Source organism: Giraffa tippelskirchi, chromosome 6, assembly GCF_054371585.1.
Source record: "Giraffa tippelskirchi isolate mGirTip1 chromosome 6, T2T-mGirTip1v1.2.pri, whole genome shotgun sequence".
NCBI classification, from domain to species: Eukaryota; Metazoa; Chordata; class Mammalia; order Artiodactyla; family Giraffidae; genus Giraffa; species Giraffa tippelskirchi.
In genome coordinates this window covers 35,832,861-35,849,273 of record NC_137280.1, presented here as the reverse complement: position 1 = coordinate 35,849,273, position 16,413 = coordinate 35,832,861, and the positions used below count along the sequence as shown (strand labels likewise).

Here is a 16,413-nt window from a genome sequence, read left to right as displayed (position 1 = left end):
GGGTGACTCAAAGAATCCATCTGCAATGCACAAGACACAGGAGACAGAGGTTCCATCCCTGGGTTGGGAAGATCCCCTGGAGGAGGACATGGCAAGCCACTCCAATATTCTTGCCTGGAGAATCCCCTTGGAAAGGAGAGTCTAGCAGACTATAGTCCATAGGGTTGCAAAGAGTGAGACATGACTGAAGCAACTGAGCACACACACACACACATACACACATAACTAATAGGAATTGTCCCATAAATTATTGCAGAGTCCCTGCTTAATCGGATTGTTTTCTTCTTAATGTTCTGTATAAATTAGCATATTCCATTATCTGAAGATAAGCAACCCCATCTTGTAATGACAGAGAGGACTCCCTTTGAATTCATTGTATCTTTAGTGTCTAAACCACTGATCAATTCAAGGGAAAAGTCAACTGGCCCATTAAGTGCGATAAATTTTTTGTGAATCTTATAGTATTTTTTGTTTCTCACTTGTCATAAAAGTCTTGCATTTTTCATTTCTGAAAGTTCTTGCTTGCACTGAGAATATGATAGGAAATTCACCATATATGCAGTTTTATACTTCCTTTTGCAATTCAGAAACATGAATCATAGTCAGACTTAATTCTAAAATCCATGTGAAGGGGAACTCAGGGCTTATTTTCTAGAGAAAGGCTACATGTTACAACACAAAGAATAAAGAAATCAATATCCTCCTCATTGATGACCACAACATTTTTGATTCTAGAATTTATACCATAGTCAGTCTGCATAGGAAGTATGAGTTTTGCTGAATTAAGAATGGGTACAAAGTATTTTTCTACTCTCAGTCAAAAGTTAAAAATTAGTAGGACAAGATTTAAATCAGTTGGGTGTCACATTTAGCCATTTTGAAGACACAATTCAGAGGACATCATGGCAGCCCCTGAAGGGCCCTTCCCTGGTGTCTCAGATGGTAAAGAATCTGTCTGCAGTGCAGGAAACCCAGGTTTGATCCCTGGGTCAGGAAGATCCCCTGCGGAGAGGAATGGCAACCCACTCCAATATTCTTGCCTGGAGAATTCCATGGACCGTGGAGCCTTGTGGGTTACAGTCCATGGGGTTGCAAAGAGTCAGACATAGCTGAGCAACTAACACTTTCCAGTTCAGGAGACCACAGGGAAGGGGAGAAAAAAAAACCATTGCTCTATGAGAACTTCACTCAGCCAGATGAACAGACTCTGTTCTTTCACTCTGGTTTTCTCTCATTTTAGTCCCAACCAATTTAGCTATCATCCTAGGCTTGTGACTACTGCTGGAGACTTAAGAAAAACATACCCTTTGATACCTAGAATTACGCTTGGTAATAAAATCTTGACTTGCAGACAAAATTAAATGCTTCCATTACTCCTGTGCAAACTACAGTGTAGTTTGGTCTCCATGTAAGACTACAAGAATTTCTTTCATCACAGGGAAAGATAGAAGAACAGCACCCTGCGTGATTAAATTCTCATTAAACTCAACAGACGCTTGACTTGGAAGTAAGAGTAAGGTGAAGCTCCAAGTTGATACAATTTACTGCTTTTATTACAGTTTTGACCACAGGGACTGATTCAGGTCACCCAGTTTCTTTTCCTTGTTACAACTGCTTGACCAATTATCAGTGGAATTGAAATTTAAGAGCTTCATATGCTTCTGTAAAATCCAATGATGGGTTGTTCAGCTTTGACCTTCTTAAATGTCCCGTGATTTGATTTGATATCTATTCCTACAGAAAAAATACGCTGCTTTGGCTGATCAAAGTATTAATCTTTCAAAACCTCTGAGGTTATTATAGCTTAGGAGATCATAATTCTTGTGGGGAGATATGCATGGAATAAATACCAGCTGAATCCATATTTATACTAAGCCAATTAGCATTACATCATCATGGCAGAAATATCTAGAACATTACCTCATATCAGAAATCTTCTGGGATGTTAAAATAGATCTTGAAAAATCTGAGATTTCTTTTTCATGTAAATGTTAAATTCTCAATTATGTATTCATCAAGCAAAGGTTTTTTTGGGCCCAGATAGACGCCAATATAGTATGCAAATGTTTTAAATAAAGTCATTTTCATGCATTTCATCCTTCAAGAGGAAAATCAGTGATGGGGCTCTTGAAAGTATTTCTAAACGGGATGATAGATTTGACTTTTAGAAAATAATCTGACCTGAGGCTCTAGGACCCCAAAACAATCACACTACCAAACACAACACACACACACACACACACTATGGTCAAAATCAAGTTAAAGTGAGCAGCAGAAGCTTAATTTATGACATGAATAAAGTATCAAAAAAAAGAGCTTATAGGTAACTGATTCTCACCTATTTGAAGACTTAGAAAACAGGAGGGCTAGAGAGGAAGACAAGAGTTAGGAGATCGGTGGTTCAGTGTTTAATGTGGGTTAATGTCAGAATGTGGGTTCAGTGTTTAATGATTATGGGTAGAAATCTTGAGTCTTTTTAGACCTAATTAGCCTAGGACCCTGTTTCTCCCCTTATGTCATTGAAACCGTGTCACGAGCACCCAGAGGACTACCAAGAATATCCACAACTGTCACCCCCATTTGCCTGATTCTAAAGATGCCCCTACCTGAAAATGCTAGGATGTTTTCCCCAAAGAAAGAGGTGCTTTTAATTTGCTGTTCACATGTAAAAAATTGGAAAACTTCAAATGTTGTCAATGAAATCTCTTAGAAACCAATGCAAATATACTTGCTGTGAAACCAGTGCTAGGGAACTATATCCTACATTCTGTATACCATCTACCTTGGCCCTTTACTTTCTGCCTAGAGACCTTTCAAAAGAAGAAATTTAGGTTGACTCCAAGTTGTGTATTTTAGGACTTTCCAAAAAAAAAAAACAAAACCCTCTGCTGGACTAAGATGATCACAGAGAAAACATGAGAAAGGAAAGGAAGAAAGGAAGGTGCTAACAGACCCTGAGGGTCCTTCATCAGAGCCCCTGAACACAAGTCCATAGTCAGGTGGTCAGTGCCCTGAATGACTGTGTTCATACAGATGTTAAGAACACTGTTCTGTGGGGACATAGACAAGCAGCCCATTCAGGGATTATGAAGTATTTCTTCCCAAAATAGTATATAAATGATATTTCCAGAGCATTCCATAACTGTCTTTCATATGTTAATAGGAAGTCTAATACATATCACTTTATTTTACACCAGCATTAGCCAAAACTGAGGAGTCAAATAAAATGTTTCCCAGAATGAGTAAACAAATGATATTTTTGTGATATCATCACAACTGATTCCAAGTCAAATAACAAAATGAGTATGAGAAGTCATATTGATGGCCACTCCCACACAAGACAGGTAAAATAGAAAACTGAACATTTTTTTAACAACTCATTTTTAATTATTTGGACCTTTCAAAAACAATGCAGTATATTGCCATGAATAATATACATCTTTTTCTTGTTGGAACACAATATGTATAAAATTAAGATGTATTTGAAAGTTTAGGTAAAGGGTTAGAGTCTGATATATATTTAGAAGAATGGGAGAAACAATTTTATACATATATAATATATATGCTATATGTTCCCAACCCAGGGATTGAACCCAGGTCTCCTGCATTACAGGCAGATATTTTACCATCTGCTTCCCTGGTGGCTCAGACGGTAAAGAATCTCCCTGCAATGCAGGAGACCCAGGTTCGATCCCTGGGTCAGGAAGATCCCCTGGAGAAGGAAATGGCAATCCATTCCAGTATCCATGCCTGGGAAATCCCATGGACAGAAGAGTCAGCAAGCTACAGTCCATGGGGTCACAAAGAGTCAGACATGACTGAAGCGACTTAGCAAACACATTGCTATTATTCAAGTTCATTGTAGCCACTTGGAAAAAATGGAAAAACTATGTGTTCATACACCATTAGGTTAAGTGGATATTGCTATAAACCCACATCATGTGGGTTGAATTTTAAATGAATTTACTAGAGAAATACACTTACTTGAAAACATTAATAGTTAATAGCAAATGCAGCCAACAATGAAAACTATTATATGGAACTACCTACCTCCACCCACATCCTTACAAGCTTGCACACTCTGTTTGGTGTTGAGTGTAGTGAAAAGATTAATATATGCTGACTTCCAAAAACCAATGAAGGAAATGATTGTCAATTCAAAGGGTGAAATTTCAATAGTGAAATCTTAATAACATGTTTTTAATAGCATTTGCACTTGCTGGGGATTTGTTTTATTGGTAATAAAAAGTCTATCCAAATTATATATATTTCAGTACTTTAACACATGGTCTGTTTTCTGCAAAGCCAACTGATCTTACTGGACTCAGTTTTAGCAACACTTTCTCTGGAAAGCTTCCCTTGGCTATCCAGCCATGAGGCTCTCTCACTCTCTTCCATCTATCCGTGACTCCAAATTTATATCAATTCACCTTTCAGAAAATCCTTTGCATCTTCTCTTTCCTTTTCTTCTGCATTACCATTTCCCAAAGTCACACTGCATTCTCTACTGAACTTTATTCAGTTGTTTCTTAACTTTATTCAGTATGTCTCCTGGTGTCTTTCCTGAATAAAATGGCCAAATAGATCTAAGAAGGGCCTTTTATTAGGTAATTCCACTTTAAAAATGTTCAATGGCTCCCTATTGCTAGGATGACTTGTAACAGGCAAATTTTCTAACCACGAATGAGGATGTTATTAATGGGCTTAAACCAGGGTGACACAGGCAAACCAGAACTTACAGAAAACCAATCCATTGCCAACTCTGTGCTTCTCAAACTTTCTCACATAAATATTCCAAAGTGTGGGCTCAAACTCTCAAGTTCAAATTTCTTTTAAGTTTACACATTAAAAATTCTTAAAATACTAACATTTTAGTACATATTCATGCTTGTTTTAATATAAACATAACGTTTTAAGTCACAACAATCTTTTTACATGAGCAAAAATTCAAAACATCTTACCCAAAATCCTGGTACACAACTGACCTCAAGGAAGACTTACTATCAGGACACAACTTCTAACACCCCTTTGTGGCATAGTCTTTGAGAAGGCTGTGTACTGGAACACGGAGAATGCCATTCACAAAGATTAGGAAGTGAATGATGCTCCCTGGAATGAGCTGAGTCATTCATCCTTAAGTGAACTCACTGTTCCACCCGTAAAAGTTTTCCATATGGTCTCTTTAGAAGACCATTTCCATGTCAACAATAATAAATTTGCCTTCTTTCTTCTTTGCTTCCCTCTTCGCTACTCAGGCTTACAATCACAGTCCATTTGGCTCTGGCCACTATATACTGGGTTGGTCAAAAAGTTCATTGAGGAACTTGTTATGGAAAAACTCAAATAAGCTTTTTGGTGAACCCAATAAAATACAAGATAATCAGTTAAAGTTGAATTTCAGAAAAGCATAGAATGGTTTTCAGTATGTCCCATGCAATATTTGGATTAAAACTTAACTGGGTGTTGGTATTTTTATTTGCTTTAAATTGGCAACTCTAACTATAAAGTCATTCCTGACCACCCTCTCCACAAACCCAGGACTTGGAGGTTCTTCTGAATTTCTAGTACGATTCATCTGTGCCTCTATTTGACACTTAACCTTATTTTGCATGTGTTTCTATCACTTTTTACCTTCCCTGGTGGCTCAGACAGTAAAGAATCTGCCTGCAATGCAGAAGACCAGGGTTAGATCCCTGGGTTGGGAAGATCCTCTGGAGAAGGGAATGGCAACCCACTCCAGTATCCTTGCCTGGAAAATCTCATGGACAGAGGAGCCTGGTGGGCTGCAGTCCATGGGGTCGCAAAGAGTCAGGCATGACTGAGTGACTAACACTTTCTTACTTACTTTGCTACTTGGCAACAATCAGAATTTCCTTGGGCTGTGGTTTCATCTGGCTTTAAGGGGTTCCCTAGGATTCAGAGCAACTATAGGAGTGAAAATCTATGCCATATCTACTGCTAGACAGAGTCAATCATGCCATGTAGAGTCACAGGTTCTGATTTGTAAAAAATAATCAAAGTGCACTGTCATATGTAAAACAGATAGCTAGTGGGAACCTTCTATATACAGCAGGGAGCTCAGCTCAGTGCTCTGTGATGACCTAGATGGGGGTGGGAGGGAGGTCCAAAAGGGAGGGAATATCTGTATGCTGCTGCTGCTAAGTCACTTCAGTCGTGTCCGACTCTGTGTGACCCCATAGACGGCAGCTCACCAGGCTCCGCCGTCCCTAGGATTCTCCAGGCAAGAATACTGGAGTGGGTTGCCATTTCCTTCTCCAGTGCATGAAAGGGAAAAGTGAAAGTGAAGTCGCTCAGTCGTGTCCGACTCTTAGCAACCCCATGGACTGCAGCCTACCAGGCTCCTCTGTCCATGGGATTTTCCAGGCAGGAGTACTGGAGTGGGGTGCCATTGCCTTCTCCGATATCTGTATAGATATAGCTGATTCACTTAAATTTACAACAGAAACTAACAACATTGTAAAGCTACTATACCCCAGTGAAAAAGAAGGATGCTATTAAAGAAATCACACGCAAGAAAGAAATCACCCACGGATATCAACTGGGGTTGTTGCCAGACCACCTCAGAGTAGAAAGAATAGCGTTTCTATCAGTCACAGTTATACATTACTTATGGGGGCCAAACTTGTTGGTTCCTGACAACGTGTACACCCATATCAAGCACAATTAGAGCAATGAGTGACCTTACTGAAAATTAGTGAACTGCATTTCCAAGAAACTAAGGACTGATGGTGAGGAGTGTTTTCTTTTGCAGAAAATCTTTTTCTTCTACACCTTTAATCTGTTACCGCTATAAGAAGGAAAGTCTTTTTTTTTTTTATTGAAGTATAGTTGATTTACAATATTGTGTTAGTTTCAGGTGTACAACAAAGTGATTCCATTATATTTTTTCATATTACTTTCCATTATAGCTTATTACAAGATATTGAATATTGTTCCCTGTGCCATACAGTAAAGCCTTGATGCTTATCTATTTTATGTGTAGTAGTTTGTACCTGTTAATTCCATACTTATAATTTATCCCTTCTCCCAATTCCTTTCCACTTTGGTAACTGTTAAGTTTGTTTTCTATGTCTATGAGTCTGTTTCTGTTTTGTATATAGATTCGTTTGTATTATTTTTTAGGTTCCACATACAAGTGATATCACATAATATTTGTCTTTCTCTGTCTGACTGACTTCACTTAGTTTGATATTGTCTAGGTCTGTCTATGTTGCTGCAAATGGCAATATATCATTCTTTTTTATTATATATATAATATATAATACATATATAGTTGATGGGAACTTGGGTTGTTTCTATGCCTTGGCTATTATGAATAGTGTTGCTATGAACATTGGGGTACATGTATCTTTCCAATTTAGAGTTTTCATCTTTTCTGAATATATGCCCAGGAGAGGGATTGCTGGATCATGTGGTAGTTCATTTTCTAGTCTTTTTAAAGGAAACTCCATACTGTTTTCCATAGTGACTGCACTAGTTTACATTCCAGCCAACAGTGTAGGAGGGTTCCCTTTCCTGTGAGACAAAGTAACTTTTATTTTGCTTTTGGATTGTCCTTTCCTAATAAGGATGATATCTTTAACATGTGCTTCTAATATGTGTTTAATTTTGAAAAGTATTTCAGATACCGTATGGCATCCTCTTACTAAAAAACGTACAAGCTATAAAGCCTTGCTGTTTGGTTTTAATCAGTTCGTGAAATTATACGCATTGAACCACAGAATGTTCTTATGTGATATTGTGATTCACACTGAACATCCATGTGAAGATTGGCTGGAACCTTTATAAGGGACATACTTTTATTATATATAAATAGACACATAAGACAAAGAAATATGGTTTCAGCCTTCTAAAATTCTAGGGGCATTTAATAAAATCTCGGAGAATAGGTATTAGCAGAACTGTTTTGGTACAAGGAAAATTGTGTTGCTTATTTTAAGGAAATAAACTAAATAGGGGAGGAGATTCTTTTAGAGAAAGGTTCAGGATGTGTAGGTTGCACCATATGCAATATGGCAATATTTGACCTTTGTATGTGGTTCACCGGGCTTCCCTGGTGGCTCAGATGATAAAGAATCTGCCTACAATGCAGGAGATCCAGGTTCGAGCCCTGGTTTGAGGAGATCCCCTGGAGAAGGGAATGGCTACCCACTCCAGTATTCTTGCCTGGACAATTTTACAAGCGTGTCTAGCCCTCTTGACACACTGAACCTCATCTTGAAAGTAGAGCTAGAAACCTCTTGGCAATCTTAAGACCTTGATTTACTACATTTTATCAAGACCCCAACTTTGTCACTAATCATGTATGATGTCAGCCTCTGTGGTCCATTTCATTTGCAAAATTGATGGTAAGGTGGGTGGACAGTTGACTAAATGATCTCTTAGAACCTTTCCAACCTAAATTTGTGTATCTCTAAAGCATTCAGATATTGAACCTATTTCCTACTGGCTAACCGCAGATGCACCTGGCAATAATGCCCAAACAACCTTCTGTGAGTTCTCACCTTCCCAAGGTACTCCTCTCCCATGGGTTGCATAACCATCAGAAGACCCTGCCAAGAGGCACTAGCTCCCTGTGAGGTTCAATTTGTTAGGACCTCACCATCTGTTTATATGTTCTCATAAGTTAGTGAACAAAGCCTCTCAATGATTCTTCTTTCATTTTCCTTAATTTATTATTCTTGAGAATTAAGAATCAACAAAGGTTAGAGAATCCCACCTCCTTATCCCCGTCTGTTGTCTTAGTGATGGCCAACAGTGATAAGATGCCCCCACAGTCACCTAGGCAGGAGGCTTCTTGAGGGGAAAAGGGAAAAATGAAATGGGGGTTGGGAGGGGTGAACGAGGAAGGAGGTCCGAATCCCTGCAGCTGCTTGGCTTCCGAACTGAGTGTGCATAGAGGAAGGGAGATCCTTATCAGGTCTCCGGTCCAGGTTTGTTGTTGTTTGGAAAAAGGGAGATAAATGAAAGTGCACTTCGGGATGAAGAGAAGGCAGCAACACTGGTCCCTGGAGGAAGTATTTGCTTAATAATTGTCCTGATGAGTTCTCTGCCTCTTTCCAAATGAATATGTGGCCATTCAGATTTAACAAAGCACACCTCCTGAAACTGACTTACATACAACAGACCTGCACACACATGTATAGAATGAACCTATCTCTGTCCATTTTGTCTGTTTCTGTTTCCTCCATATCTTTCCTGTCTGTCTATCCTACCTTTCTGGATCTCAATTCCTTCTACGTTCCTTTCTTTCTCTAGCTCCCTTCCCCTCACTTCTTACCTAACCTGCAGTAATTTGCATTTTATGTCCTCTGTAATAAGAAAATGCTCCCCAGAGTTCTGTTTCCATTGAATTTGTGAAAGAGAGTCCCTACCAACATTCATTCTACAGGAGGCTATAACAATTATTCAAGTGAAATGAAGCATTCAGAGGAAATTCAGGAAATGAGAGATACTAATCTTGAACTGTTTGTTTCAGCCTACAAGGAAAAAATGAAGGAACTGTCCATGCTGTCTCTGATCTGCTCTTGCTTCTACCCGGAACCTCGCAACATCAGCATCTACACTTACGATGGTGAGTTGCCTACAAAATGCCCCTGCTGGCTGGACCAGCTTAAAAAGCTTGGATGTGGTTGTTTCTCTCTCACAGCTCCTCATATAATGAAATCAATATTTTGTAGATCTTACTATTGACTTGCCGGATCTAGCTAATGGGTCTTATTGATTGCTATTTGCTGAAAACAATATGAGTTTGATGCTAATAACAGCACATTAATGTTGCTTAAGAAAGATGGCTGAGCTGTTATTACCATCTTATCCAGCATATCAACATCCACAATATGTTTGAAGCTTCCCTTTGCAAATAACATAATACACTAAGCTATAGTTAGAGAAGATCACAGTTTGCAAGAAAATGCTTTATAGTTAGAAAACTCAGGAAAGAAAATCAGCCACCAACAGTTTATGCTTTAACGTAGTCTTTATAAGGGTTTCTCAGGGGGCGCTAGTGCCAATGCAGGAGACATAAGAGACGTGGGTTTGATTCCTGGGTTGGGGAGATCCCCTGGAGCAGGACATGGCAACTCACTCCAGTATTATTGCCTGGAGTATTATTGCTCCTCTGTTCATGGAAATCCCATGGACAGAGGAGCCTTGTAGTCTACAGTCCATGGCACTGCAAAGAGTCGGACACGACAAAAACAACTTAGTACCCGCGGTCTTTATAAAATCCCCGTATTTTCTGGATGCGTCTCAACAAGCTAATACGTTCCAATAAGAAAACTAACTTATGACTGAAGTCCAGATAAAGAGGATTTTAAAAGAAAATCCTGAATGATTGGCATAGCTATGAACCTTATTTTGCAGTGAAAACCTTTTGGTATGATCTATCCTGGTTCATTCTGCTTAGTTTGATGACCATCCTGGTTCTGCCACTATCTGACTGACCTTGGGCAGGTAACTCAGATTCTTTGAGCCTTATTTAACTCTAATATCTTCCTACCAGTGTTTTTGTGGAGTTTAAATGGTTTAATGCAAGTTCGTGGCATTTAAATGGTTTCATGTTTAACACAGAGCCTGGCGTCTTGTAAGCATTCAGAATGGTAGCTGTCATTATCAACAATATCATCTTCACTTGATGTGATGTATATGTGCTCAGTGCAGTCATGTCCCACTCTTTGCAACCCCATGAACCATAGCCCACAGGCTCCTCTGTCCATGGGATTTCCCAGGCAAGAATACTGGAGTGGGCTACCATTTTATATTTCCTTCTCCAAGGGATCTTCCTGACCCAGGGATCAAACCCACATCTCCTGCATTGGCAGGCAGATTCTTTACCACTAGCACCACCTGGGAAGCCCATCTTCACTTAATTCTGCCCTTTTATCAAAATGTTTGGTGCTGTTATATGTGTAGTAAAAATGAGGGATGTTTGGCTACCTGTTTGGCTCATGACAATTTTTTCTTTTCCGTGTGTGTAAGGAAATACATTACAGGTAAAGGGAAAGGATCTATGGCAGTTAACTGCTTCTATGCCTCTAAAATATTCCAGGACTCAAAGGAGTTTTTCTTCCAAACTGATTCCATCATGGTATAAGCATCATGACTATGAATTAACTGTTTCACAAGCAAATGCCTTTCATGCAAAAAAGTTTCAGTTTCCAACCAAAATTCTCATTAGCATGCAGGCCCATGCTTACTTTGTATAAGTTCATGCAGTCAACAAATACATTGGACTGCTCTTCTGAAACACTAATGCGTCGCCATATGTTGTCACTGAGGCTTCAATAATGACTACAGCTCAGAAAGGCGCCAATGACAAGTACAGCTAAGGCCTCTTCCAGGCACTCACAGCCTTGGAGAGGAGAATTACAACATGCAGGTAGCCAGGGAGTGGAGCACAGTGCAGTTAAGACAGAGGTTATACACATTTACTGGTAGGACACAGAAGATAGTGATGGTGTCTGCTTTCTTAGGGATTGGAGAGGGGGAAATGAAAATCAGAAGTTGTATATAAGCTGAGTCTTAGAAGTCAGAAAGACAATTCACCATAGTTCGTGCACTATTTCCTTAAAAAATTGGTAGAGAATTTCAAATTCCCAAAGTCTTTAACCTTGCCTTGTGTTTCTGTACTGGATAATATTTATTGTAGACAACATTATAACAAGCATTTACTGTAGACCAACATTATAATAAGAATTAATAATAATAATAATTGTTTACATTTATAAGGCCTGTGCTTTACATTTAGTATCCTGTATAAATCTTTTTGGAACATGTTCACAATTTAATTTTTTTAACCGCTGTATTGAAGTAACATACAAAAGGCTGCACATATTTAATGTATGTAATTTGATTAATTTGGACAAGTATCCTTTATCTGTTAATTTCACCATGGTCTTGTGAGAAAGGTGCTTTTCATCTGTATCTTTTAGATGAGGAAATGAAAACTTACAGAAGTGAATTCATCTTCCCAGTATCACACACCTAGTAAAAAGGGCTTACTAGTAGCAGTAGTAGTGTTAGTCACTCAGTCATGTCCGACTCTTTGCAATCCCACAAACTATAGCTTGCCAGGCTCCGCTGTCCGTGGGATTCTCTAGGCAAGAATACTGGAGTGGACTGCCATTCCCTTCTCCAGAGGATCTTCCTGACCCAGGGATCACTATATGGATGCAAATTCAGGTGGTTCTGATTTTGGAGTCTCTAACTCTATCCATTTAAAATCCCATCACTTTATCAAACCAGTGATTTTTGTTTGCCTCTGTTCTCTTGAAATCCTTTTCCATAAGTTTACATATTTTTTATAGAATTGTACTTAAGGTATAAGTACAAATTTGGATGCCTTCACAAAGATTTTGAATATTTTTATAATTGTGAAAAAACCCACATCATTTTTAATATACTTATTGAATTGACTTTGCCTATATGAGTGCAATTCCAGGTGGTGCTGGTGGTAAAGACATGCCTGCCAATGCAGAAGATGCAGGGGATGCAGGTTCAATCCCTGGATCGCGTAGATCCCCTGGAGAAGGAAATGGCAACCCACTCCAGGATTCGTGCCTGGAGAATCCCATGGACAGAGGAGCCTGGTGGGCTACAGTCCATGGGGTCACAAAGAGACATGATTAGCGACTGAGCACACAAATATGATCTGTGAACATTCATAGATCTAAATAAGTTCAGTTCCTGTTCACCTGGGGTCGGTCTAGACCACAACCTCAAAATACACTAATCATATTGCTAAAAGAATTTAATGGAAGCTAATAGTCACATCAAGAGAAGTGATATTTCTTCTTTGCTCTGCTCTAGTTAGAACTTTCCTGGAAACCTGGCCAGCTTGGTTGCCACAATTTTCAAGGGACAGTAATAAATTAGCAAGCCCTGTGAGGTTTGGGAGTGATGTAGCAGTAAGGATCTAAAAACAGTGTCATTTTGGGGCACTGAGGATGTTTTAACCTGGGGAAAAAATTGAAATGGAAGATCATAACTATTTTCAAATACTTGAAAGATGGTGATGCACAACAGAGACTAGCCTGAATTTGGGTGGGTTCAGAGGACAGAAGAAGAAACAGGGGGCTGAAATGAGAGGGATGCAGTCTAGGGATGAAAATCAATAACACTCATCTAAAAAAGAGAGAGAGAGTTGTCTAATGAGCTTTTAAAAATCAATATATTTCACTAAGCTGTAAGCTGTGTAATTGCACTAATGTCCTAGCAGCTGTTAGCTGTCACTCTATTTTATAAATTATATTTTTATATTTTAAATCATATTAGACATTTATTTTAATTTTTTCCCCATTAAATTATTATGCATATTATGCAGTTATTGAATGTAAATATTGTTTAAAAGTACAGAGTGTATAAATTAGATAACCACCACAATGCCTCTTCCCCCCTGGCTCTTGTCTACAGCTGGGGAATGATGAAGAAGGCATTCTAAGTAGAAACAAAGTACAGTTCAGTTCAGTCACTCAGTCGTGTCCGACTCTTTGCAACCCCATGAACCGCAGCACACCAGGCCTCCCTGTCCATCACCAACTCCCAGAGTCCACTCAAACCCATGTCCATCGAGTCGGTGATGCGATCCAACCATCTCATCCTCTGTCGTCCCCTTCTTCTCCTGCCCTCAATCTTTCCCAGCATCAGGGTCTTTTCAAATGAGTCAGCTCTTCACATCAGGTGGCCAAAGTATTGGAGTTTCAGCTTCAGCATCAGTCCTTCCAATGAACACCCAGGTCTAATCTCCTTTAGAAGGGACTGGTTGGATCTCCTTGCAGTTCAAAGGACTCTCAAGAGTCTTCTCCAACACCACAGTTCAAAAGCATCAACTCTTCAGTGCTCAGCTTTCTTTATAGTCCAACTCTCACATCCATACATGACCACTGGAAAAACCATAGTCTTGACTAGACAGACCTTTGTTGACAAAGTGATGTCTCTGCTTTTTAATATGCTGTCTAGGTTGGTTATAACTTTCCTTCCAAGGAGTAAGTACAAGCAAAGACATTACTGTGGGACTCTGCCTTACCGTCTTCATTAGACTGTAAGCACCTTGAAGACAGAGGCTCCCTTCACAATGTCCTCCCCAGGCTGACATTATGCTGCTTGATGACTCAGATCAACAGACACACTGAAGGGCAAAATAGGAACCAGTAGGAAATCCTGCACATTAGCCTTGAATGGGTTGAATATTGTGTTGGCCAAAATGTTTGTTTGGGACTTTCAGTAACATCTTACAGAAAATCCCAAACAAACTTTTTGACCAACCCAGTATCTCCAACCATTCAGGGAGCTACATTGGTTGTAACCCAGCTCCTGTGATTCCCAACCATAGGATTAGGTGTGAGAACTGGAGGACTATGCTATTTTCCCCATTAGTTAGTATGCAAACATTTCCAACCATGGTGATTTCCAAAAAAATAAATAAACCTTAATCTGTGCTACTTGATTTTCATATGAGGCTCATGTTTATTCAAAAGGAAAATAAAGTTTAATCTAAAATTGAGTCAGGCTAACTTTTTTCTGGCCATGCCTACCATGATTTAATTCCCTATGGACATTGTTGAATTTCCTAACACTGTAAATATTTATTCAGTTAAAATAGATCCATAAATATACTAAAGAAAGGGGTCCTATATGTTCAAAACAAATGATCACATGTAGCATTTTATTCATCTTCATCAGAATAACAAGGCTAATTTTAATTGCCAGTGTGCAAATTATTTAAGTAAACGTGTGCCTGTGTTCTATATGCTTAACCTTCTCAAATATTCATCTCTCAGATATGGAAGTGAAGCAAATCAACAAGCGTGCCTCTGGCCAGGCTTTTGAGCTGATCTTAAAACCACCATCTCCCATCTCAGAAGCTCCACGAACTTTAGCTTCTCCCAAGAAGAAAGACCTGTCCCTGGAGGAGATCCAGAAAAAACTGGAGGCTGCAGAGGAAAGAAGAAAGGTAACTTTTCCATAGGTTTTTTTGTTTGTTTTTTTAAAATTATGCATAATAACACATTTATAAGAGACTTGGGAAATAGAGGGCTTCCCTGGTGGCTCAGGCAGTTAAGAATCTGCCTGCAATGCAGGAGACCCAGGTTCAACCCCTGGGTCAAGAAGATCCCCTGGAGAAGGGCATGGCTGCCCACTCCAGTATTCTTGCCTGGGAAATTCCATGGACAGAGGAGCCTGGAGGTTTATAGGCTGTTGGATCACAAAGTGTTGGGCACAACTGAGTGGACAAACACTTATTTAACACTGGAAAATACAGAGCAAAGTTACATATAGTTCTGCTATCTATTATAATTTTTAAGTAGATAAATTAAGATTTAGTTGGAGCTTCATTATCCATAGGTTTTAAAATTCTGCTCTCCCTTCTTACCTTCTCTCTCTACTCTTCTCTCTCCCTTCCCCGCCCCCTCCCTCTTTCTCACACACACATACACACACACACACACACTTCTAGCAGAAGTTCCAAGAGACAATGATGCCTGAACCTGCACTATTCCAACACATGTAGGTCTTCTGGACATAGATCCAGACTAGTACAAGTAAAATCTGCTGCTTTGAGGGTAGTTAAAACCAAAGATCTCAGACACTGAATTTCAATCCTTTAGTGCCCTTTTCCTATCTTGGGTTGCTTCTGATAAAAACCTCCCTACCTTATCCTATCCTCGCTGTCAGGAAAGCACAGCCTTAGATAAGGTGCCTCCAGGGGTTGCATGGGGCGAGGGGCCAAAGTGGTGAGTCCTCCCTCTCAGAGTCTGCATGGTGGATGGTTTTCATCAGAACCAAAAAGCACCACAAACCCCTACTGAGATGCTTCCTGCCCAGAAATGCTGTTCACCCCAGGGACTGGCCCCTGTCCCCAAGGCTTCAGTCCCTGTCCTTGAAGTTGGTTCATCCAAGATCAGTACCCTCCCTGGAATCAGTGAGTATCTTCCTGTACTCATATCTAAGCCTTGATGGCATTTTTTCTCTTTTTTTCATTGGTCTTTATTCGTATCCAAGAGCTTTTTCTTACAGAACTAAATCTTTAATTTGCCACAATCGGCTGAATAAAAAAAGCCAAGGGTATTAAAAATGGAAGACATTCAGAAACCCCAAGGACAATGTACATAGAGACAGAAATTATGCTTGAATATGGGTGTACCAGTTTTGTGATTATGGAAGTCCATCTCATCAAGATGTTATTGATTAATTCAAATGAAATTACTATGTTGTACTTTTCACTGACTTTATCATAGTATATTTTAGAATCACATCACTAAGAATATGCTACATGCATGATCTTATGATGTGACTGGCATTTATAATCATTTAAAATTTCATTTAGATGCTTGTAAAAAGTCAGCCAATAAATTACACACTTCTGTGTTGGATACCTGTAAAGAAAATGAA

At 39.3% G+C, this 16,413-nt stretch overlaps 1 protein-coding gene across 1 annotated transcript in view; it reads left to right on the top strand.

Moving 5' to 3' along the window:
• STMN2 (stathmin 2) overlaps window positions 1-16,413 on the top strand; it is a 55,875-nt gene that overhangs the window by 18,978 nt on the left and 20,484 nt on the right. The window contains exons 2-3 of the mRNA XM_081497062.1: window positions 9,500-9,595; window positions 14,802-14,974. Coding sequence (XP_081353188.1) covers window positions 9,500-9,595; window positions 14,802-14,974 — 269 coding nt within the window. The remainder of the gene's footprint in view (window positions 1-9,499; window positions 9,596-14,801; window positions 14,975-16,413) is intronic.